The sequence below is a fragment of the Anolis sagrei genome, chromosome 8 (assembly GCF_037176765.1).
Source record: "Anolis sagrei isolate rAnoSag1 chromosome 8, rAnoSag1.mat, whole genome shotgun sequence".
NCBI classification, from domain to species: domain Eukaryota; kingdom Metazoa; phylum Chordata; class Lepidosauria; order Squamata; family Dactyloidae; genus Anolis; species Anolis sagrei.
The window spans coordinates 22,582,737-22,609,697 of NC_090028.1; the positions used below are offsets into that span (position 1 = coordinate 22,582,737).

The 26,961-nt window shown below is 42.9% G+C and overlaps 1 protein-coding gene across 1 annotated transcript in view; it reads left to right on the plus strand.

Annotated features, from left to right (window-relative positions):
• Positions 1-13,224, plus strand: part of CDH13 (cadherin 13) — a 996,654-nt gene extending 983,430 nt beyond the window's left edge. The window contains exon 14 of the mRNA XM_060787892.2: positions 8,868-13,224. Within this exon, the coding sequence (XP_060643875.2) occupies positions 8,868-8,875 (8 nt within the window). The 3' untranslated portion in view covers positions 8,876-13,224. The remainder of the gene's footprint in view (positions 1-8,867) is intronic.
• The last annotated feature ends 13,737 nt before the right edge of the window (positions 13,225-26,961 follow it).

The window sequence follows — 26,961 nt, forward strand, 5'->3', positions numbered from 1 at the left end:
TAAGATGAGGAAGCTTCCTCATTTGAGGGAGGGACGTACCTCCCAGGCAGAAGTGTCTCGTAAAGCATAAGCACTGGAAGCAGCACTAAAGAAATAAGAGATTTTGGGGGTTGTTGCAAAATGAAGGCCATAACTTTGCCACCAGCAATGGGGATACTTCATCTGTTCGGCGCACATTAAGAGCCTCGTAGGTTTTTTATGGCATCATAATCTTTGATTATTCTGATAAATATTTGGATTGCGGAGAAGATTATGCCAAAGTTAATGGCGGCGATAAAACGAACACCTCAGTGTGTGGAATTGAAAAATCCAGATGTGAAATGGGCAACTTTTGGCTGAGTTGCAAAATCCAGTACTTAAATTTCTTAAGCAGCTTTCTCTCTCTCTCTCTCGTTTCCATAGAAGCAAAGGAATTGTAAAGTTGCAGTAATCACAACATCTTTCACCGTTATTGTTTCAGGTTGACCCATTTACTTGGAACAAATGCAACCCATGGCTAATTTGGTCCAATAGCTCACTTTGTATTGGAAAGCTTTGAGTGATATATATTCTGGTAATAATATATTATTAAGTCTATTAACACTGCATTAGATGACATTAACTTAAAACTAGTTAGTTACACTTTGTAGATTCCTTCTAGGCCTTTCATTGAAGGAATTGTCAGTGCAAAAATGGAATGATTGACTCAAGAATATTTATTCTCATGTTTGTGGGTGTTGGGTTACTTTATGTTTTTCGGGCTGTATGGCCATGTTCCAGAAGCATTCTTTCCTGAAGTTTCACCTGCATCTATGACAGGCATCCTAAGAGATGGAAAAGCTGCATATCGCAAGTGCTGAACCTGACTCAGCACATAGAAGATGACTTTGAAAGGCAGCAGATCATAGGAGCTGTCTTCATAGACCTGTCAGCAGCTTATGATACTGTAAATCACCACCTCCTTCTGAGAAAAATGTATAATATCACAAAGGACTACCACCTCACCCGCCTCATAGGAAACCTGCTACAAAACAGGAGCTTTTTTGTTGAGTTCCAGGGCCAGAGAAGCAGATGGCGGAAACAGAAGAACGGCCTGCCTCAGGGGAACGTGCTTGCTCCATCCATGTTCAACATCTACACAAATGACCAGCCACTGCCAGAAGGGACAGAGAGTTTCATCTATGCGGATGATCGTGCCATTACTGCCCAAGCAGGGAGCTTTGAGATGGTTGAACAGAAGCTCTCCGAAGCTCTAGGCACTCTTCATGCCTACTACAGGGAAAACCAGCTGATCCCTAATCCATCTAAAACACAGACATGTGCTTTTCACCTTAAGAACAGACAAGCATCCCGATCTCTGAGGATGACCAGGGAAGGAATCCCACTGGAGCATGGCAGCGCACCCAAATACCTGGGAGTCACTTTGGACCGTGCTCTGACCTACAAGAAGCACTGCCTGAACATCAAGCAAAAAGTGTGTGCCAGAAACAATATCATACGAAAGCTAACTGGCACAACCTGGGGATCACAACCAGATACAGTGAAGACATCTGCCCTTGCACTGTGCTACTCTGCTGCTGAGTATGCATGCCCAGTGTGGAACACATCTCACCACACTAAAACAGTGGATGTGGCTCTTAATGAGACATGCCGCATTATCACGGGGTGCCTGCGCCCTACACCACTGGAGAAATTACACTGCTTAGCCGGTATTGCACCACCTGACATCCGCCGGGAAGTAGCAGCCAATAGTGAAAGGACCAAGGCAGAGACATCTCCAGCTCATCCCCTGTTTGGGTATCAGCCAGCACGTCAATGACTTAAATCTAGACATAGTTTTCTAAGATCTACAGAGACACTCGCTGGAACACCTCAGCAAGCGAGAGTCCAAAAGTGGCAGGCTCAAACCCAGAACCTCAACCAATGGCTGATACCAAATGAGAGACTCCCTCCTGGCCACACAGAAGACTGGGCGACTTGGAAGGCACTGAACAGACTGCGCTCTGGCACCACGAGATGCAGAGCCAACCTTGAGAAATGGGGCCACAAAGTGGAATCCTCGACATGCGAGTGTGGAGAAGAGCAAACCACTGACCACCTGCTGCAATGCAGTCTGAGCCCTGCCACATGCACAATGGAGGACCTTCTTACAGCAACACCGGAAGCACTCCAAGTGGCCAGATACTGGTCAAAGGACATTTAACCAACTACCAAACTCACAAGTTTTGTATTTGTCTGTTTGTTTGCTTTGTTCTGTTAGAAATGTAATATAATTGTCTGGTTGCTCTGACACAACAAATAAATAAATAAATAAATCCTCAAACTCGACTCCTCACCATGACAGCCTCTAACCACGACTCCATCATCAACCCTGACTTAGATACTGATAACTGTCCAGGGCCAAACCCTAGATTCCAGGACTAGAGCTAGGTGCCCGTGCCCATTCTGGATATAGGCATTTGATATAGACATGCAGCTTGGTCTGGATGCTTCAGTTTGATGAACATGGATAGGTAGTTTGTTTGAAGCCAGGTTTCTTTTGAACTTTGGACTGGTCGAATAGCATAAACTGAAAAAAGCTGGACTTCAGCAAGCACTAGTTAAAGCACTCCATTAAAGTGAAGAGGTGAGGAATAAACTTGATGAGAAGAGATTAAACGGGTTTAGTAGACTCTGCACTGAAATTAATTTGTCAAACTAAGTGTGAAAGGCCTCAGGTGTTTGAGGGAATGGAGTATCACACAGATGCCATGGCTGTGATTGCAAATAAGCCTCCAAGAGATCCTCATATTTAACACTCTATTAATTTTCTGCAGCCTCCCAGTTGACATGGAAATCCCCCATAGCGTTCCCATTCCCCTGGAGACCTCACTCTTTTCCTTGCTGATTTTAGCAATGAACCTAAAGACTCGTAATGCCGTAGAGTTCTATTTTCCTTCTGGCCTCCAAAACTATTAAACATTTCAGTAATTGGAGGTTCAAAAACATGTTGAGTTTGGACCAGGAGCATCTTTTAGAATGAGAGAACACATGCAATATAGCAACCTATTTGCAATGTGGGCCCAAACAGATCCACCTAAGAAGTCTACAAGCTTCTATTATTTTGTTTTTAATGCCTCTGACATTCAAAATGTGAAAGTTCTACATGGCTAACTTGGTAACAGCACTTTGCTGTTATGGTTCTACTTTGTTGCTCTTGATGTCCTCCTGATGGCTCCACCTTCTTCTCAATGTCAACTTTTCACCTTTTGTACAGGATGTTCCTCCATCTTTCTTTTAAAAGTTAGAATGCTCCTCTATGACTTAGTTCTTGGAACAGTTTTTAGATAAAACCTTCTGGCATTTTTTGCCCCACCTTTACATCTGTGGCTCCGTCCATTTCTGGAGAGTGGCCTTCAAGAACTTCATGAATTTTGCCTTCATCTTGAAGTTCTCCATCTGAGCATTGCTTCTAAAGTTTTCCATTTATTTTATTTTTTTACACTAGGTGTATCATTTAATAGACTCCCTTTCACACAACCCAGTTCTAGCTCTATATCACCAATGTCACTTGGGTGACTTCCCTACATAGTAACATAACACAGAATCATAGGGTTGGAAGAGACCTCATGGGCCATCCAGTCCAACCCCCTGCCAAGAAGCAGGAATATTGCATTCAAAGCACCCCAACAGATGGCCATCCAGCCTCTGTTTAAAAGCTTCCAAAGAAGGAGCCTCCACCACACTCTGGGGCAGAGAGTTCCACTGCTGAACAGCTCTCATAGTCAAGAAATTCTTCCTCATGTTCAGATGGAATCTCCTTTCTTGTAGTTTGAAGCCATTATTCCATGTCTTAGTCTCCAGGGCATCAGAAAACAAGCTTGCTCCTCCCTATGGCTTCCTCTCACGTATTTATACATGTCTATCATGTCTTCTCTCAGCCTTCTCTTCTTCTGGCTAAACATGCCCAGCTCTTTAAGCCACTCCTCATAGGGTTTATTCTCCAGACCCTTGATCATTTAGTCTCAACACATTCTAGCTTGTCAACATCTCTCTTCAATTGTGGTGCCCAGAATTGGACATTATATTCCACGTGTGGTCAAACCAAGGCAGATTAGAGGGGTAGTATGACTTTCCTAGATCTATACAATACACTCCTATTGATGCAAGCCAAAATCCCATTGGCTTTTTTTGCCAACGCATCACATTGTTGGCTCATGTTAAACTTGTTGTCCACGAGAAACCCAAGACCTTTTTCACAGGTGCTTCTCTCAAGCCAAGCATCCCTCATTCTGTATCTTTGCATTTCATTTTTTTCTGCCTAAGTGGAGTATCTTGCATTTGTCATTGTTGAACTTCATTTCGTTAGTTTTGGCCCATCTCTCTAATCTGTTAAAATCATTTTGAATTCTGCTCCCAATTTGGTGTCATCTGCAAACTTGATGATCCTGCCTTCTAGCCCTTCATCTAAGTCATTAATAAAGATGTTGAACAGGACCGGGCCCAGGACGGAACCCTGCGGCACTCCGCTAGTCACTTCTTTCCAGGATGAAGAGGAAACATTAGGGAGCACCCTCTGGGTTCATCCGCTTAACCAGTTACAGATCCACCTAACCATAGTTTTGCCTAGCCCACATTGGACTAGTTTGTTTGCCAGGTGGTCATGGGGTACCTTGTCGAATGCCTTACTGAAATCCAGATACGCTACATCCATGGCATTCCCTGCATCTACCCAGCTTGTAACTCTATTGAAAACAGCTGGATATGGACATTGCAGTGCTGCCCAGTTTGAATTCCCACAAATGTAAGTCCATCTATGAAGATACCAGTCCCTGGTGGAATTCTAGCCATTATTTTATGTATAGAAAACACAGTTTCCTGGACAGAAAGTACTGTTTTCTGTGCAAAACAACATGTTAATTTTGTGCATAAAATGTCCAGAATTGTGAATAGTCTTCAAAAACGACACTGCTTTGAAATACTTTCTTGTGTTGAATAGGCCTCTATGTAGCGTTTTCGGGGAAATAGGAAGGCTGCCATAGAAGAGAAAACATGGAAAAACTTGGTTCTCTTTGTATGTGTCCAAATGTGGATCCAATTCCAAATTTCTAAGCAGCTCCTCTCAGCATTGTTTTTGCCTATCTATGGACAGTGTAGCGACAGAAACAGATAAAATGGAGAATCTGCCCTTCTTTGACTGCACTCAGGAAATAGATAAATGCATTTAAGGAGTCTATACATTATTCCCATTGAAAACAAATGAAGAATACACGTAAAGAGAAGTGTTTCTATAAGCCACAGATACTCGATCATTTGGAAATATTACTACTTCCGCAATCCATTTTTTAATCAGATGTTTCTCAGAGGTGAAAGCGGTACTTCATAAGATTAAACCTTGATGCTGTTCGAAGTATGTACTCAGGGGGAAAACGCTTAATATTACATGGTTTTGACAGTGTTAAATTACTCGTTTGTAATAGGCTGTGTGGTGTGGTTACTTTTTTCCTTATTACTATCTTATACATGGCTTCAGAACAGAGGCACAATGGCAAGGAGGCCATTGGGAAGGGGACTGAGACTTCTATGAGGAAGAGAGGCACATTGGTATGGAGGCCTTAAGCAGATATGACAAACAGTGGCACATTGGCAAGGAGACCATTGGCATCTGCGGGGGCCATAGGTACATTGGAAAAGGAGGCTGAAACATCTATGAGGAATAGAGGCACATTGGTGCAGAGGCCTTTGGCATCTATGGGGGTTCATGGGCACATTGAGAATCAGGCCGTAGTTGTCTGAAAGGAACACAGACACATTGGCAAGAAGGTTGTAGGCATCTATGGGGGTCATAGGCACACTGGGAAGGGGGATGGAGACATCTATGAGGAACAGAGGCACATTGGTACGGAGGCTGTTGGCATCTATGGAGGCCATAGGTACATTGGGAAGGGAGGAGGCTGAGACATCTGTGATAAACAGACACATTGATATCAAGCTAGAATTTGGAGGCTCCTGCCAAGGAGAGAGGAGCCCTTAGACCCACCAAAGGGAGTCCGAAACCCTTGGCAAGCGAAAGAGGAGAAAGGCCTAGAATTTTCCCTGATTTTTCCCAAATAAATCTCACCACGGTTGAAGAAAAGCCATCGAGGTTTATTTAGCAATCCAGCTGAAAAGGATGCAGAGCTGCAATCATTCGCCAGCAGAGCATAAAGAAATACATTTGATACAGCCATATTTATAGTAAATTCAAAGTTGCAGAGTTCAAACTTCCCGCCCTGGCCTCTCTGCCGCCCTCCACTGTGATTGGACAATGGGCAAACAGCTGGGAGGCGGCTCTCCCCCTCTGGTGCCTCTGGACCAATCAGGAAGCTCCAGCGGTCCATAGGATCCAATTGGGAGGCTCCTGCCACCTAGCGGCGATAGCAAATCAGGAGAGAGGGAGGCGGGATGATAGAACACAAAGGAATCTGTGAATGAATTCTGAAAAAAATGCCATGTGGCCTGCGAGACAAAAAAGGAAGTTTCAAGCAAGGCTGATCTATTGTGTTTTGATTGGAATGAATCAACATGTGTAAAGAAAAGTCTGGGTTTTACTAGCCAGCAAACATGAGGACAATGCGGGCGAAACTGGGGTGAATGTTCCTTAGTGGGAAGTTAGTTAAATCAACCAGTGCGAAGGTGGGGGCTTTTCAAGGGTCCCCTGACCTCCAGGTAGAAAAATGATTAGGAGTCTGCCAGGGGGCAAACAGCATTGTTGGGCAATCCTCCGAGAACAAAGCCTCCTGCCAGTTTATTTTTCATGCAAAGGAAATTCTGGATTAAAGTTCTTTAGTGAATGCCTGGGCTCTGCAGTTTCCTGGGGGGGGGGTCTTCATGAGGAGAAGGGGGAAAAGGTCAAATGGGGGGGGGGGGGGACATGCTTGGCTTCAACACTGGTACGGAGGCCATTGGCATCTATAGGGAACAGATGCACACTGGCAAAGAGGCCATAGGCATCTACGGGGGTTCATGGGCACATTGGCAAAGACGCCATAGGCATCTATGAACAACAGAGACAGATTGGCAAAGAGACCATAGGGACACATTAGCAGGGAGGCTATAGGTGTTACAAGGAACAGAGGCACGCTGGCAAGGAGGCTGTAGGCATCTATGGGGAACAGACTCACATTGGCAAGAAGGCTGAAAACAGCTCTGACAGAGGCAAATTGTGAAGGAGGCCATGGGCATCTATGGGGGGAAGAGGCACATAGGCATCTATGGACAACAGACAGATTGGCAAAGAGGCCATAGACATCTATGGGACACACTAGCAGGGAGGCCATAGGTGTCTATAAGGAACAGAGTCACATTGGCAAGGAGGCTGTAGGCATCTATGGGGAACCGAGTCACATTGGCAAGGAAGCTGAAAACAGCTCTGACAGAGGCAAATTGTGAAGGAGGCCATGGGCATCTATTGGGGGAAGAGGCACATAGGCAGGCATGTAGCTGGGGGGGGGGGGGGGCTTGAGGGGCTTCAGCCCCTCCCCCCCCCCCAAATTCTCATGGTGGTTCATGAAAAGGCCTTACTGGTGCATTGTTTAAACTGTTATGTTTATTCATATCATGATCTGATCACCATACTCAATATATCCCATATGCATGGGGGTATTGGGGTAACGATACAAAAGGTTTGCTAGGGTAGACCCTCTTTCACTCAGACTCAGCTCTCTCCCCCCCCCCCCCAAAATAAACTCAGCCCCACCCCCCGAATTGAAATCCTGGCTACGGGCCTGCACATAGGCATCTATGGACAATAGACAGATTGGCAAAGAGGCCATAGACATCTATGGGACACATTAGCAGGGAGGCCATAGGTGTCTATAAGGAACAGAAGCACATTGGCAAGGAGGCTGTAGGCATCTATGGGGAACAGAGTCACATTGGCAAGGAAGCCATAAGTAGCTATGACAGAGGCACACTGGCAAGGAGGCCATTAGGCTTGGGCGGTTTCGTTCGTTAATTTTGTAATTCGTTAAATATTCGTTAATTTTAGCAATTACAAAACTATTACAAAACTTATTTTTAAACCCGGAAGTGTTTTTAAATATCGAAACGGCAGGCGCCAAAATTTTTTGTATTTCCGTCCATTTCGGAAATACGTAAGATGGCCTGGCGATGCTTGCTGGGAGCTCTCCTCTCTCTCCTCTCTTAGCCAGTCAGAGGCAGAGCCTGAAAGAGGAGGAGGAGGAGGAGGAGGAGGAGAGGGCGGGGAAGGCGCCGGCTGAGCAAGCGAGCGAGAGGGCGAGCGAGAGGGCGAGCGAGAGGGCGAGCGACCCTCAGCGGGAAGGCGGCCCGTCCCTCCTTCCTCACCTTTGCGGTGGGTGTGCTTCATTCTCCCAATTCCTTAGCGGAGGGCTGGGCTAGATGGCTTTTGGGGAGGCCTTCTCCCAATTTCGCATTGCTTCGGAGGAGCCGGGCCCGACTCGGCGGCAGCGCTTGAGGTCCCGCCAGAGTGAGTGCCTGCCTTCCCTCCTTAATAATAATTTCTCCTCCCTATTCTACTAAATTAATAATTAAATTAAAAAAATATTTTAAAAATATTGAAAAAAAAGGGCGCCATCTTTACAAAATGTTTTGTAAATATTAACGAAATTTCGTAAATACCGAACTTTTTTAAGGGAAAATTTTGTAATTATTTTAAATATCGAAACAAAAAAAAACCCCAAATACAAATCGATTTTAGAAACAAATTTTTGCGTTGTTACCCAGGCCTAGAGGCCATGGGTGCACTGTAGCCTAGAATTGCTTTGACTCTTTGAGCTGCCCCATCACACTGTTGATTCGCATTCAGCTTGAGTTCTACCGCGGACCGCTATGAGTATTTCAATGACCCTTTATGTCCTAATAACCACTCTTTCTTGCCTGTCTCTTAGGCCTGTAACACCTGCTGACACCTGAAGCTGGCCTCGCGCGCTGCCCTGGTGACAAGCAAAGGATCTCCATCCTGATTGGAAGGTCACCTCTGACTGTTACGATTCCTCCCCTCCTCAGCCTCAGTTGCTCCGGATCTGGCACTTTGCAACCTCACTCCATCCTTCCTTCCTTCCAGCTGCACGATTGTATCTGATGAAACCTCCAGCCTGGCTCCGGCTTGACCGATGGATTCCTTCACATAACACCAGCGGTTGGTATGAGATCGCATGCCGAGTGGTTGAAAAATGAGACAACATCAGCAAAATAAAAACGTTAACAAAGAGACCACGGCACCGAATGCCTGATCTTCTGGGAGCAGGATCGCAGAATGACTCCATTTCCCTTCCTCTCTGTTGACTTGTTGCTATTCAACTGTTTAAAAAAATTGTCTGTGGGTTAGTATTTGTATATGTATGAGTGTATGTATATGTATATATATTTATATAGAGAGAAGAGATATACAATAGGGTTAGCTTTTGTATGGCATTCACCGTAGGCTTGTGGTCAGTGGGGCAGAGTATAGCACAGGGGCATGATTGAGAACCAGAACCAGTAAGATCCGAACTCACAGCATATGTTACGTATACAATGGTTTAACCCAAAGGAGAGAGCATAAGAGAGAAAGTCAAAAAATGGCCACATTGGTGGCACCCTTTCTTCCTTTTTTTAAAAAAAAGAGACCGCCTTTTTTGAGCATTATGCACAACTGATTCATCTGATTTCCCTTTCACATAGAAGATCTTGCCTAGCATTTCCAGTAGCCAATGAGAGCCAGCCTGGTATAGTGGTTTGAGCATTGGGATGCAGCTCTGGAGGACTGGGTTGAATGCCCATTTGGCCATGGAAACCATAGGAAAGCCACACTTTCTCAGCCTGAGAAAAACCCATGACAGAGTCACCTTAGGGCTGCTGGAAATCTGAAATGACTTGAAGGCACTCAACAGTAACAGCGGAAGGACTTCTGCATGGGTGGAACCATAGTGCTGCTATCTGTGTTAATGCAAAAATGACTCCAAGCAGCTTTCTGTTTGAGAAGTGTGTCTTGCATTGGAGGGGAATTTCCATCTAGCTTAGAACTGGCCTGACATACAGTCAGCTCTCCATATTCACTGGGGTTAGGGGTGCAGGACCCTCACTAAGGTGAATACTACAAATAAATACATTTTTTTTTGTATCCTGAAAGAACATATCTTGTCCTCTAGTGCAGCTATGTAATCAGCTTCCATAGAATTGTACTCGAAGACCGAGAAATTCCTAGAGAGAGGTTGCGCCAATCTATCTATGGCAAAAGTTGGCTGCAGTACTGCACTAGGGATTTTATACAGTGACAGACCATATTACTGTATTGACTTGAGTCTAATGTGCATCTCTATTTTCAAAACCTGGAAACCCAAAAAAGAATTTGCCAGATATTACATGAATCTAATGCACACCCTAATTTTGGGGAGGTAATTTAATCCAAAAGGGTGAGCATTAGAATCGGTAATCAAATATAAAACTGAAACCTACAAATATGAAAACTGAGTATAGTTGGGTTGTTGTAGGTTTTTTCGGGCAATATATCCATGGTCTAGAGGCATTCTCTCCTGACGTTTCGCCTGCATCTATGGCAAGCATCCTCAGAGGTAGTGAGCCCGAAAAAACCTACAACAACCCAGTCATTCCGGCCATGAAAGCCTTCAACATTACATTGAGTATAGTTGATTAAAGGCAGTTGTATCAATAAAAAAGAAGAATCATCATGTCATTACACTTTGACTCAGACTCCCATCAGTCCCAATAATCAAGGGATTATGAGAGTTGGAGTTTAAAAACACTTGGGGAATCACAAGTTTGCCACCCCCTCTTTAGGTATGAACATACTATATCAATTTTCAGCTTTCCAGTAATAATTTATAGACTTGTGCACAGATCTGTTTTTAGCTGACCCCTTCAGCGATTCGGCTTATCCGAATCCACAAGGGGCCAGCAGTCATGGATTCCCATCTGTAGCAGGACCACATGGCAGCCAATCACAGCTCCTTCTCCCCGATTCGGCATCACAGTTAAATCGTTTTGATTTTCCTTTATTTTCCTGATTATTTTTATTTAGTGGAACTGACTGGAGTTGGGGACCTGAGGGATGGTGAGTGGTGTGCACACGTGCATTTGGGGGCTTGGTCGGAGTCAGTCACCCTTTAGCTTCTTTATCTCCTTCAGAAAATACTTCTAAAAGATAATAATAATGATTAATAATAGTAATCCCAGCAAACAAAAAGAGAAGCCTACCTCTTCTCTCCTCTAGAGTAGAAAGTAGATTTAAGGAAGCAAAAACCCAAGCAGAAAGAAGATTGCAGGCATTAGAGAAAAAAGAGGAGATTTTTAAGGTAGTTCAGGGAGGATAGCTCCGCTGAGCTCCAGGTCATCACTCTTCTTTCCCTGGGCCTCCTTAAAAATGCCTTGGAAACCTGCATGGCATGCTGCTGGAGCTGTGAGAGAAAGAGTGCACACCTGCAGCTATAAGCGCCCCTCCTCTAGGGTAGAAGCAACTATAAGAAGCATTAAACCCGGTCTCCTGTATAAACCCGGTGGCGCAGTGCGTTAAAGCACTGAGCTGCTGAGCTTGTTGATCGAAAGGTCGCAGGTTTGATTCCGGGGAGCGGCGTGAGCTTCCACTGTCAGCCCTAGCTTCTGCCAACCTAGCAGTTTGAAAACATGCAAATGTGAATAGATCAATAGGTACCGCTCTAGTGGGAAGGTAACGGCGCTCCATGCAGTCATGCCAGCCACATGACCTTGGAGGTGTCTACGGACAACGCTGGCTCTTCGGCTTAGATATAGAGATGAGCACCACACCCCAGAGTCAGACATGACTGGACTTAATGTCAGGGGACTACCTTTACCTTACCTGTATAAACAGAAGGGAAAGCATCCAGAAAGAGTGGCATCTTAACTCTGATGCTTTTTAGAATCCAGGTATCAATAAAGGATATGGAAGGGGAACCTGTGGGAGGTCTCTCCCCATAATGAGCTGGATACTAGGGTGCTTCCTTAACCCCAGACTCCCTTGAAGGGAAGAGGGGAAAGGCTCCCAAGGGAAAGGAGAGCCTCAAAGTTCCCCACTTTTTTTTTTGTATGCGGAACGAAAATGCTCATTTGCAATGTGCCTGTTTTTGGGAAGCCCACAAAAAATCAGATATTGTGGAGGGAGGTGTTCCGGTATCCAGTAGGCCTGGGTAACAACGGAAAAATTTGTTTCTAAAATCGATTTGTATTTGGGGTTTTTTTTTGTTTTGATATTTAAAATAATTACAAAATTTTCCTTTTAAAAAGTTCGATATTTACGAAATTTCGTAAATGGTAAAAAATTAATGAATCAATTTCCGAAACAATAACGAATCGATTCGTTAATGGCGGACGCGACCGTGAAATACGCTAAAACACCTCCAAAACCTTCTGAAGCTTCCCTCTCCCTCTGTTGTTGACTGTTGGTGTGATATTATAATTTTTTTTCACTAATTAAACCATAAAACTGGCCCAGACATGCGGAAATAATAACGAAACGACCTCAAAACAATAACGAAACGAATACAATATCAAAATACGAAGCATTTACAAAACGTTTTTGAAAATTCGTTTTTTTTAATAATTGCTCCAGAATGGTTCGTTATCGTTTTGTAATTGAAAAAATTAACGAATTATTAACGAATTACGAATTAACGAAACGAAACCGCCCAGCCCTAGTATCCAGCAAGCAGAAACGGATCAAAGTTCAGGCAAAATGCACAAGCCGAATAATTTACAGTGGAAATTATTGTTACTCAGTTCTGTCATGGTTTGGTAGAACTGATGTCACTCAAACTCACCATTATTTAAAGATTTCCCATAAATCTCCCCACTTTTTTTTACGTCACTGAATTCATAATGACTAATCAGTTCTCTCTCAACCCCCATGAACGCTAGCTCTCATTATAAGACAACACTTGGACCCACCTAGGCAAATAATAATACTAATGTTGTTATATAAATATATACATATATGATTTGTTTTGAAGCTGTTATATACACATACATACACACACAGGCACACACACAGTTTTAAATGCAAACTAACAAGAGCGCTCCTTTTTGTGTTCCTTTCCCTTTTTTGTGCAAGGCAACCACACTCGCTTGCAAAAACCATAGGGAATAACGGGGTCTTTCATGGTGTATGAATATGAATCCATTTTTTTAATTAAGAAAGGAAAACTATATTATTCCGTGAGCATGTAAGGTTACAGAAAACTCTTTTAACTGTATCATCGAGACGACCATCCTGTTAATAAATTGTAAATGATCCACGAAGCTCACACCAAATTGTTTTTATAACAAAAGGGGAGCGGGGGGGGGGGGGGGGGATAATCAGCAAAAAATAAACTAAAATAAAAGAGAGAGAGAGAGAGAAGTGTTAAGGAACAGAACTGTGGCTTTTAATAGAACCAGGCAGTAACTAGGGGTAAGGTAAGTGTCATAGACTCTTTTAATAAAGTTGCTTATTTAAAGTTTGAATGGCAGAGCTTTCTTCTTCTTATGCAATAGAATGTCGCATCTGTATATCATGGGTTGGATTGGGACAGAACCCACACTTCCTACTGTATGTTTTCCAGCACTTCTTTCTATGTCATATCTCTGTTCTGACAAGAGCTTTTATTTTCTTTCAAGTCATTAAATAAATCCAACCATACCTTTAGTTTTTCATACTCTTCTACCAAATAGCAAAGCGTGTCTTCTTGGCAGGTGATGATGTGATCACAAAAGGATGGCGCATGGTGTTTCTCTCTTCTGTTTAGTTCCTTTTAAAATAAAACTTGGGTTTATCTAGACTGCAGAAATAATGCAGCTTGAGATTACTTAAACTACTAGGCTTGGTTGATCGTGTTCGTTAGTTTCTAAACTCGTTATGAATTCGTATTTAAATTAGCTTTCGATCCAATATCGAGCCATGCAGGAATAGTGTGAGGAGTAATTAATAGGCCTGGGTAACAACGAAAAAATTTGTTTCTAAAATCGATTCGTTTTTTGGGGGGTTTTGCGTTTCGTTATTTAAAATAATTACAAAATTTTCCTTTTAAAAAATTCGATATTTACGAAATTTCGTAAATGTGAAAAAAAATTACAAAACATTAACGAATCGATTTCCGAAACAATAACGAATCGATTCGTTAATGGCGGACGCGACCGCGAAATATGCTAAAAAACCTCCAAAAACTTCTGAAGCTTCCCTCTCCCTCTGTTGTTGACTGTTGGTGTGATATTATAATTTTTTTTCACTAATTAAACAAAAAACTTGCCCCAGACATGCGGAAATAATAACGAAATGACCTCAGAACAATAACGAAACGAATACAATAACGAAATACGAAGCATTTACAAAACGTGTTTAAAAATTCGTTTTTTTTAAAAAATTGCTCCAGAATGGTTCGTTATCGTTTTGTAATTAAAAAAATTAGCGAATTATTAACAAATTACGAATTAACGAAACGAAACCGCCCAGCCCTAGTAATTAAGAATCGAAACAATTTTTCCAATTTTCGTAATTATTTTCGTATGTATTATTATATTATATTATTAAATTATATTATAATTGTATATATATTATATCATATTATATTATATTATTATTATATTATATGTTATAATTGTATGTTATTATATTATATTAATATAATTGTATATTAAAGCACCCCTGACAGATGGCAATCTATTCTTAATAATAATAATAATATAATATAATATATAATAATAATAGTTTTAAGCTGCTGGGCCAGGAAGACGTTTAGCTGGGTTAAGACAAGCCGTTTTAAAGCGTTTTAAAGACTGGATTCCTGTAAGTGCTGACTCCATTCTGACTTTGGATTGTTTTTGGATGGACATCTCATTCTGACTTAATCTTCTGCTTTTGGACGTGCTATGGGCTTGGGACAGTTTTTTGATGATATAATATAATATATATAGTTGTTGTTGTTAGTTTTATCACTTTGGCCACATCATGAGGAGACAGCAAAGCCTAGAGAAGACAATTATGCTGGGAAAAGTGGAAGGCAAAAGGAAGAGGGGCCGACCAAGGGCAAGATGGATGGATGGCATCCTTGAAGTGACTGCACTGACCTTGAAGGAGCTGGGGGTGGTGACGGCCGACAGGGAGCTCTGGCGTGGGCTGGTCCATGAGATCACGAAGAGTCGGAGGCGACTGAACGAATGAACAACAACAACAAGTTTTATCACACCAACAGTCAACAACAGAGGGAGAGGGAAGCTTCAGAAGTTCCCCCTGTCCCGTTTGGAGGTTTTTTTCGCATATTGCGCAATCGTGTCCACCATTAACGAATCGATTCGTATATTTACGAAATTTCGTAAATATCGAAATTTTGAAATTTGAAATTTCGGAAATCCTCTCAGATTAGAAACGTGGGCGCCCCCTAGATACGAAACAAGTTTAGAACCAATTTTTTTCTTGATCAACCAAGCCTATAAACTACCATGAAGCAATGCCAGAGAATAATGGGATTTATAGTTTTACAAGCTTCTTGGCCTTCTCTGTAGTTGAGGCTCCTTCTTTGGAGACTCTAAAGCAGAGGTTGGATTGCCATCTGTCAGGGGTGCTTTGAATGTGATTTTCCTGCTTCTTGGCAGAATGGGGTTGGACTAGATGGCCCAACAGGTCTCTTCCAACTCTAGAGTTCTATGATTCTACCAAACTGTGCTGGTTCCTCTCCATCCTGTGATTCAGCAACACATCAAAGCTCATCTTAATATCATCCAGGGTGCATCTACACCGTTGAGTGAATGCAGTTTGACACTAGAGTTGTGTGCAGAATTCGTTTCTCCCATTTCTTTCATTTCTTTTGTTTCTTTCGGTACTTTGGGAGCACATAACGAGAAACCCTCTCCCTGTAAAAAAAAATCAGAAGGACCTGAAAGCAAGCAGAAGTTGAACCTGGCTGCAAGCCTGATTTTCGACATCACAGTTTAACCTTTTCTATTACTCACCCAGCAAACAAAAAGTAAACCTTCCTACCCTGAAAACTACTCTCCTCTTCCAGGAGTTCATTGCTCTTCCTTACCTGTAAATGGGAAGCCTCCTTAAAATGTCTTGGAATGGAAAGAGTGTGTGGCTAAATGGCATGGCATGGTGTAGCCCAGGGCCGAAAGCATGCCTATCTGCAACCAAGCGCCTCCCAGAACTTGCCTCCATGCCTTGGAGAAACAGAGTGTGTGTGGCATACAGCCCCAGAAAGTGTACATGCCAGCCAGTGCGTACAATCGAGTGCCTCCTCTAGAGTAATACATTCTTACTCTAGATGAGGAAGCACTTGGTTGCTGGCACTGGCAGATACACACGCTTTCTGGGCCTGCATGCCACACACGCACTCTCTTTCCAAGGAGAGTGTGTGTGGCATGCAGTCCCAGAAAGTGTGCACATGCCTGTGTCTGCAGTTGAGCATCTTCTCTAGAGTAGAAAGAAACAGCCGGTGAGAATAAGCACCCTTAAAACGCGTGAGAAGGGAAGCCTGGGGTGCCCCCCCCCCCCCATAAAGGGCCAATAGAAAATAGATCTTTCGGCACTACAGAGCAAAAACAGATCTCTGTCCTCCTGATTTTGGGAGGCTGCCAAAAATGGATCAGGTGCCCCACCAAAAGCTGGGCCATGAAATGGGTCAAGATATACCCTGAATGTACACCCTATTTGACACCACTTTAACAGCCATGACTCTAGACTATGAAATCCTTGGATTTGTAGTTTGCTGTGGCACCAGCACTCTTTGGCAGAGAAAACCAAAAACCTTGTAAAACTACAATGGAAGGCATTGAGGACAAACAAGGAGCACAGCACAACTCACTTTAAAAGGCCACTGTCACCAGACAAAATCCACATCTCATACTATGAAGTCCAATGCTACATCTAAACTTTGGTGGTTTCCTAGTAAACTATAACTCACATCATCTCCATAGAGGTCATGGTCAGTCAAATGGCAGTGATCAACCAACAAGTTGATCACTGTGTCCAATTCTGGGCACCACAATTCAAGAGAGATATTGACAAGCTGGAATGTGTCCAGAGGAGGGCGACTAAAATGATCAAGGGTCTGGAGAACAAGCCCTATGAGGAGCGGCTTAGGGAACTGGGCATGTTTAGCCTGAAGAAGAGAAGGCTGAGAGGAGATATGATAGCCATGTATAAATATGTGAAAGGAAGCCACAGGGAGGAGGGAGCAAGCTTGTTTTCTGCTTCCTTGGAGACTAGGATGCGGAACAATGGCTTCAAACTACAAGAGAGGAGATTCCATCTGAACATGAGGAAGAACTTCCTGACTGTGAGAGCCGTTCAGCAGTGGAACTCTCTGCCCCGGAGTGTGGTGGAGGCTCCTTCTTTGGAAGCTTTTAAGCAGAGGCTGGATGGCCATCTGTCAGGGGTGATTTGAATGCAATATTCCTGCTTCTTGGCAGGGGGTTGGACTGGATGGCCCATGAGGTCTCTTCCAACTCTTTGATTCTATGATTCTATGATTCTAAGTGTTGGTGACCAGTTTGGTTTGGTTTGCTCTTGTTGTTGGCCATCACGTTGACTTTGACATATGGCAACTCTATATAAATAAGAAATGTCCAAGATTCCTGGTAATAAACTGCCCAATTTAGGTTTTACGAACATGTCAGTCCCAAGCAGATAGGTACCCATTTTTGTTTTGCTCAAAAAGAGTGTATTTTGCACAAAATATACATATTTTGCAAAATCATCACCATTAAACCACATCATTGTCAATACTGACTAACACCAATCCTTCAACTCTATTAAATTGACCTATTTGTTCACTTACCATTTATTAAGTGACAGGACAGATCTACTCTAGCTGGATTCTTGCCCCATATCTTTATGCAAAAGTTATTTTGGGAAGAGAGAGGAACCATTTTAGTCAGTCACTCACAAGGAAGCCAGCCTCTAGGACGCAAATCAGTTTGTCCCGTAGGAAAGGCTTCATTCCTCAAGACCATCCGGGGTCCTAACTGACTATCCAGTTCCAGGGAAACGGAAGGAAAAGGTCCCAAAGGCTCTGGCTGAGAGCTCACAGCCTCTCGGCCTCACAGCACCAGAGGGGAAAACAGACCTGAAGTTCCCACTAGACAGCATCGTAGAACCACGGAATTCCAGCTGCTATATCTTCAAGCCTCAGCCAGTAAGGTCTGCTCGATACCCAGACGCACGTGGATTTCGGTAGCAGCACCCACGCCGACTAGGCATAGATAGAAAGCGGCCTGAGAGGGATTATAAAGAGTTCTTGCTTATGCTGAAATAGTACAGTTAAACCAAGTCAGTGCCAGTCTCTTAAAGACTAGAATAGTAAAGCCTTGAAGTGATGTTTGAAGATTTGTTCCTTAATAAAGACTTTGTTGTACTTTTAAAGAACTCTAAAGCCCATTACTTCTGGAAGTCTCTAACAATCTCTCTTCGGGCACCCCGGCTTCCCACTGGGTTTAAAGTGTGCATCCTGTAGAATAAAGACATTGTGGTACAGGCATACATCCAAGCAATACATAGCAGGGGATTGCCCTAGATGCCCCGGATTTACCTCCTTAATGGGATTGTGTGCTTCTGCCCTGCACCAACATCTCCCAGGTTCAGGTCTTCAAAGCAAGGTCAAGCCAGGAAGCTGTTTCCACCTCAGGCTTTTCCAACTTTTCAGGTGGATGTTAATAAGTTCCCCAAGAATCATTTCTCTGCTTTGGCTTAGCCAACGGCAATGCCATCTCTGCTGCAAAGACAGATCAAGATTCAAGGAGGAATCTTTGGCCACCTGAAGCAAAAGACTTCAGGAAAGGCCTGGGAGGAAAGTCTTATTTATTTCTATTTTATTTCGAGCATTTCTACCCCACCCTTCTTAACCCCTTAGGGGGGACTCAGGGCGACTCTTCCCCCGGCACCCAATGCAGTACAATTAGCACTTGCAACGATGTTCGGTTCAGAGCTCACAGCTCCTCTATGGATAGGAGACCAAAGTCGTTCCTCCCAGATCTGTGCAAAGCGGAGCCTCTCTTGTTCTCCTTGCCTGGCTCTCCATTGCAAACGAGAATAAACTCCCCATTCCTCCTCCAGTCCTTTCCTTAACTCCACAACCCACAGAGCCTGAGTAATTACAGCCAGGAAGAAGCCTCCACGGCCCAAAGTGTTTCCTATTACACGGACGCTGTGTTTTATGATTTTTTTGCAGGAACATCATAGCGGCGGCTGCAGGCTTTGGTAACGTGCCTGTTATCATAGCAGAAAGGGCTCTTTTTTGGAGGCCTTGGATTCCAGACCCAAGAAAGAAGAAAACTCAATGCATCCTGGCAACTCAAAGGCTAGAGCAGATGGACGTATCTGCCTTGAGGATACCCAAAAAAGAGAGGATTGGAAGGAGGGGAAGGAGTAGTTAAAAAAATCCAAGAGAAGAAGTGTTGCACAAACCAAAGCTTACCAGGATGCACCTAGAAAAGTTATGGACAAACTTGGGCCTTCCAGGTATTTTGGACTGCAACTCCCACAATTCCTAACATCGTACCAGCTGCTAGAATGTGTGGGAGTTGAAGTCCAAAACACCTGGAGGGAGGGCCGAAGTTTGCCTGTGCCTGATCAAGAATGAATGTAGTTTGGTGAGGCACCAGCACTCTTTGGCAGAGAAGGTTAAGGGCCTTGTAAAACAACAATTCTCTGGAATCTATATGTTAATCCTGGCCTCCAAAATCATAGACCAACACTCAAAACACTAGTTTAAAAAGTAAGAGGGATTGTTTAGGTGAAGAGATTGAAAGTGTTTGGAAGTTTAGAAAGGTCATGTAGAAACCAAAGGCATTTAACTTATGTGGAATTGATGCTGGTGTTGATGTTGGTGTTATATTTATTTATACCCCCACTTTATCTCTGCCAAAAGTGTTGTGACTCAGTGCCCAAAGATTGTCCAACACAACAAATAAAGGATTAACAAAGTCTTTAATGAGTCTCTAACAAAGCCAACAGCACTTAAACAGCAGCGCTGACTAGCAAAACAAAAAGGCCTTAATGCAGGTAAACAAAGGAGGGGATAAACCAGATTATCCCAGAACTCAGTCACTCAAAAAGGAAAGATGAAGCAGAAAATAACGCTGGTGAAAGCGGAGTCAAACGGTCCTTGGTCAAACACGGAGAAAGGCAGCAAACAAATCCAGAAGGCAGATGGCGTGGTCCAGAGACGTTCCAAGGTCAGGGGCAAGGCGTAGTCACTCACGTAGTCCAGTCCAGAGTCAAGGCACAGGAAGACACGATAGCTGGAATCCCAGGACCCAAACGGAGATAAGGCAGCACAAAACATCCGATACAACACTTTGTCCTCTGCAAAGCTACACATCCCAGAGCCCCCATTTTATTAGCAATCACTATCGCTAGATTGAGCCTCATCACTAGCATCTGGGTCATTTCCTTCAGCTGCTGGCTCATTACTCCGCCATCTCTGCCAGCGTTGATCCAAACTAGGATCCTGCCAAGATGTACCTGCCTGCCATGTATCTGAGAATCCCTCAAATTCGTCGCTCGACGTGGGCTGTGTACATATGTCCTGAATTTCTCTAACCCCAGTCCAGTTCCTCTTCCATTTCCCCATCACCAGCTCCCAGTTCATCTGAACTGGAATTGTCGGCTGTATCTTTAAGCCTTTTAGTCATGACTTCCTCATCACTGTCAGACTCACTGGCAAAACGCATTACTCCCCGGTAATCCAGTTCCTCTAGGTCTTCGGGTCCAAACCCTGCAAAATCTTCCAAGTCACTAGGTGCCAAAATAATCTCCCGGATGCGTTTCAGCTGGCGCTGATCCAGCTCTAAGTCAGTATCACTCCTCTTCCTCCTGCAACTGCTAGTAGGTTCACTGCCAAGACGCTGAGCTTCAACAATAAGAGACTCAAAGGGGATATTATTATGTTTTAAAATGTTTTAATTTGTATTAATATTTATTTAAATGTTTTATATGTTGCTTGTATGTCATTGAATAATTGCCTATGTGTAGAGCCGCCTTGAGTCTCCTTTAGGGTTGAGAAGGGTGGGGTATAAAGATGGTAAATAATAATAATAATAATAATAATAATAATAATAATAATGATCAGCATCCAACTTAAAATATATAAATATTAAAACAGCATTAAACATCATTAGTATGAAAACAATTCAGACTAAATCCATAAAAACATATAAAACCCCAGAAGACCATGACATGTTTGAAAGAAGAAGAAATACATTAAAAATATTTTATAATCCATTTTGAAGTGGATATATGTTAGTAAGAACCAAAAAGACCATCGTCCTGTAGCCTGGTCCTATGTTTGCTCTCTTAGTTCACAAGTACGTCAATACACTTAATTCACGTGTAAGTGCCTAGGACTTCAATTGAGCACTAGCAAAAGTTGTGATTTGTCTTAGAAATATGTCTCATCCTGCAAAAACATTATTGAAAAAAGACTGTACCTTCTCTCATCATTCCTTACTGCAACTTCAAAAATGAGTGCAGTGAACCTATAACTTGTAAGGCAGTGGGTGCATCTACATTGTAGAATTAATGCAATTTGACACTAACTCAAGACTATGGAATCATGGGCATTGTACTTTGGAGAGGCACCAGAACCTTGTGAAACCACAACTCTCATGATTCCATAGCATTGCACCATGGGCATTGAAGTGGTGTCAAACTGGATTAATTCTACAGTGCAGGTGCACCCAGATTCCATCATTAGCAGAAACATGTGCCATCACGCTTGGGGGCTATTGGTCTTAATGAAGGAGGAATGGACATGGTACCTTTCCCCCAAGGGATTGCTTCTTGCCCTCCTATAGGAAACTGGAACTCCCAAAAACCCAAAACGCTGTAAATAGCTCAAAATAAGTTTTATTTATCACAAAGTCATTTCTTTAAAGCAATGAGCTGGAAAACTTCAGAGGGGTGAAGGAAAACATATGTTACAGTCTCAATCAGTCCTGGGTCCAAGGGGTTTGAAACTGAGAAGCCTCACCAAGTTTCCTCTTTCCTCAATGGCTGTGAATGCCGGAGCAAACCACGACCCCAGTTCAGATGGCCTATGTTTTGAAGATTCAGGACCTTCCTCTGATGCCAAAAGAACCAGCTTGAAGGCGCCTGGGTCTCCTCAATAATTGTCCAGGACGATCTGGACATAAAGCATGAGTCCCAAGGGTAAAAAACCTCAGAACTGGTGCTAAGAGGTAATTTAAATCAGGGTCCTTTAGAGTCAAGTCTCTTACGTCCATGTGGCAGGAACTCTGATGGCAGAATGAAAAGAAAAAGGAAGCTCTCCCCTCTTGCAGGAAGAGGTGGAGCCAAACAGTACTGATTGACAGCTACAAGCAACCAATCCATACAACTATACATAAGCAGGGTAAAAAGGGCAGGATTAAGCATGATACAACAGTTTAAATCTTACAACTAACAGTTCTATACATAGGTGGCGCCACTCGCGCCGTCACAAAACAAGTCATAATCGCTGTCCTTTTTCGTAGTAGTCTCAGTTATTTTAATTTAAATACCTCTGTTGCTACTTTTGTAATATAATGGTTAAAAAAAATAAAAGGATGAAATGCTGTGATCAAGCCAATAATGAAAGTACAAGCTTTCAACTTTCTAATCACATCCAGCATTTGCTTGGCTTTCCTTTAATGGCAGGCAACTAATGAAATAATTCCATAACATAAAGTTTGATTAAAGTGGTAATTAAAAGGAAATTGATCTGACGCCTGAGATTCTTAAAATTACAAGCCTATGTATGTATTAAAAATAGATAAAGAGTAACTCCTTATCTCAAAGACTGTTCCTGCATCGATTGGGAAAATATTTGAGAACAATCATCGTTTTTCACCGATGTAAGCTTTTAATATGGAGCGTGTTGTGGGACGGGTGAAAATAATGTTTGAAATCTCAGTGTGCTCTTTCCATTTTCCACAGAAGAGCGGCTTTCCCATTAGCGCCTGCTATTAGCATATTTCATGTCACTCCATCATGCTGTCTTTCCGTCAAATCCTTACATTTGTCAGAGCAGATGGAAAGTTAGTTTAAATTAATTGATACCACACTGCGCACAGCTTGGGGTATCCAGAACATGGGCGGGAAGAAGAGGAAGAAGAAAGCAGGGACGTCAGTTCCCTTTTCTAAGATACCTATAAATTCTCTGAAAGAAGCCATTAGGAAATTATCCTCCGCCAGAAGCCACCGCTGTCTTCTCCTTCTTAAAAAAAACCATAGTTATATGGCTTTGATTTGAGTAAGAGGCTTGACTGGGAGCCTGCCAAGTGCCTGCCATCTGGAGAGCCAATCCAGGCTGAATGGGCCTTCTAGTAATGATGCCATGTTTATGGTTCCATTTGTGCAACTTTTTAAACGGCAGTTCCTCCTCGGTTCCTCCTCCATTAATCCATTGTTTAAGGATCTTATCACTGGTTTTATCAGATCCTTCCCTGAAAAGGAAAGATCACAAACAGGAGAGGATTTTGGAAAGGCATGACCTTGTTAGAAACCAAAACCATTTGGGAAAATGATGTCATAACCTTTTGGAAAATAGCATTCACCATAACCTTTTGGGAAACCAGGAAATCTCTTTGCGAGGAGTTAGAAACTAGTTTAAGTCAAGCTTCTCCTTAGTGGTAAATATCCACTAGTATTCATAAAAGGCAATTACATTTCTCAACTGTTAAAATTATATATATAGATATCTCTTTGAACTGTCAGGGACAAAGATATGCCAGTGCACTGCTATATATATATATATATATATATATATATATATATATATATATGGCTTGGTTGATCCAGTTTGTTAATTTCTTATCTCATTATTAATTCGTTAAATAATTAACTTTAGAAGCGCTATCGACGCGTTTTGGCAACCCGGAAGTGTTTTTGCCATATCGAAGCTGCACCCCCATCTTCCTTACGACTTCCGCCAGTGAATCGTAAATGCTGGGGGCGTGGCCTTCAGGAACAGCTGTTATTATTATTATTATTATTATTAACTTTATTTGTACCCCGCTAGCATCTCCAGGAGGACTCGATGCGGCTTACACAGGCCGAAGCCTCAAACACAATACAGTAGAAAGTATAACATCACAACAACAAGGCAAATCAAACAATAAGCAAAATAACATAACACCACAATACTAAGCAAATCAAACAATAAGCAAAATAACAACAAAGACAGTACATCAGGACATTATTAAAAACTGGTTCGGCCGGCGCACTGGGGTACAAGGGTTAAAAGTTCTGAATGGCAGGAGGCACGTAGGGTTAAAAGTGCGATGTGCAGTGACAATTTGTTATGCTAAGGTGCTACTGTTCTTACCCACGCCCACCTTCTTCCTCTTTGCATCAGCGAATTTGCGAGGTGGGCGTGACTACCTCCCTGGCGACAAGCGGCGATGCGGAAGAGCTGGCCGTAGCCACCCCCACCTCAGAAAGCCCACCTCGCAAAGCCGCCGATGCAAAGAGGAAGGAGGTGGGCGTGGCCAAGCACAGCCCTCCTTGGAGGCCTCACCCCCAGTGACCTCTGAGGAGCGCTGTGCTTGGCCATGCCCACCTCTCCCTTCGACAGCTTGCCAGGGAAGAGAAAGAAAGGTGAGGGATTTTAAAAGTGTTAGTTTTAAAATCTCCAAGGAGCGCTGTGCTTGGTCGCTGGGGGCGAGGCCTCCAAGGAGGGCTGTGCTTGGCCATGCCCACCTCTCCCTTCTGTATGGAAGCTCGCCGCAAGGGAAGGAAGGGAAACTGCGAGATTTTAATGGTCCTGGAGGAAGGGAAGGGCATCTTCCATTAACGAAACAAAGGAAACGATTCGTATTTCCTGGTATTTCCGATCTTTTTTTAAAGAAAATTTTGGAAATAATTTAAAAATTGAACCTCCAGCGCCCCCTACATATGAAACAAGTTTAGAACCATTTTTTCTTGATCAACCAAGCCTAGTATAGAGCCCCCGGTGGCGCAGTGGGTTAAAGCACTGAGCTGCTGACCTTGTTGATCAAAAGGTCGCAGGTTCGATTCTGGGGAGCGGCGTGAGCTTCCGCTGTCAGCCCTAGCTTCTGCCAACCTAGCAGTTCGAAAACATGCAAATGTGAGTAGATCAATAGGTACCGCTCCGGCGGGAAGGTAACAGCGCTCCATGCAGTCATGCTGGCCACATGACCTTGGAGGTGTCTACAGACAACGCTGGCTCTTCGGCTTAGAAATGGAGAAGAGCACCTCACCCCAGAGGCAGACATGACTGGACTTAATGTCAGGGGACTACCTTTACCTAGGACCCTCTAGTATCTCTTCAAACCTCATATCCCAGGATGGCATTGGGAATAACCACAGAAGTTCAAGTGGTAACTAAAGTGGTGCATCTACACTGTAGAACTGACATTTCCTTAACCACCATGGTTCCATGCTAAAGAATCCTGAGAGTTCTGGTTCGGTAAGGTTTGAGCACTCCTTGCAAGGAAGCCTTGCAAAATTACAAACCCCAAGATTCCACAGGATTGAGCCATGGCAGTGAAACATTAATTCTACCCTGATGAATGGTAAAAATCTGGAAACAAAGAATTATGAAAAATATGCCTGTTAGAATTAAAGAGAATGTTATAAAGCAATTTGGAGAAGGTACATAACTCCCATAATGCTAAGTTATTATAACAGAAACAACCTACAACATTGTTGGAGGTGCAATAAGGAAATAGGGGTGTATATACATTTATGGTGGGAGTGTGAAAAGATGAAAAATAATTTGGAATAAAGTATTTGTTGACATTAATGTCACACTATCGATTAATCTACAAAAAAATCCAAATATGCACTTCTATTAAATTCTGGGGGCATAAGATTAAAAGATTGAAATAATTAACAGTAATTGTTGTTGCTGCTTTAAGATTAGTTATAGCCAAACTATGGAAAGAAAATTATGATTACGAAATTGATGATTGGTACAAAGAGATGTGGGACATTGCCATAAGCGATAAATTGACTTGGGAAATGAAATGCAAAAAGGGATTAATGAAAAGAAATTATATTGTGGCCTTATGATGGGGCAAATTCTTAGAATATATATTTGCCAAAGGCAAAGAAATGAAACGAAATCAACATATGCTACTATTTGGGAGAAGAGGTCAATATGAATCACTGACCTCTTCTCCCAAGTGCTAGTGTATGTTGATTTGGTTTAAGAATGTTAAGAATCATTAACATTAAGGATTAATATATGTCCCATGGCAATATAGTCTGTACACATTCAGAAGAAGACTTACAAGCCACTCTAAAGACTTTTGCAGAAGCATACGAGAAGCTTGGCCTCTCATTGAACATCGCGAAAACCAAAGTGCTCTTGCAGCAGTCACCAGCCAATCCCTCTCCAATGCCAGAAATACAGCTTAGTGGTGTAACGTTAGAAAATGTTGACCCTTTCTGCTACCTTGGTAGCCACCTCTCCACAAAAGTCAACACTGGCACTGAAATACAACACTGCCTGAGTTCTGTGAGTGCAGCATTTTCCTGAATGAAGCAGAGAGTGTTTGAGGATCAGGACATCCATAGGGAGACCAAGGGGCTTGTAAATAAAGCCATTGTCCTCCCAACCCTGCTATACACCTATGAAACATGGACTGTCTACAGACATCATACACAACTCCTGGAATGATTCCATCAGCGCTGCCTCCGAGAAATCCTGCAAATCTCTTGGGAAGACAGGCAGACAAATGTCAGCATGCTGGAAAAAGCAAAGACCACCAGCACTGAAGTGATGCTCCTACATCATCAACTCTGCTGGATTGAAGGCCACATTGTCCCAATGCCTGATCGCCATCTCCCAAAACAGTTTTTATGCTCCCAGCTCAAGAACGGGAAACATAACATTGGTGAACAGGGAAAGAGATTTAAAGAGTAGGGCGACTAAAATGATCAAGGATCTGGAGAACAAGCCCTATGAGGAGCGGCTTAAGGAGCTTGGCATGTTTAGCCTGAAGAAGAGAAGGCTGAGAGGAGATATGATAGCCATCTATAAATATGTGAGAGGA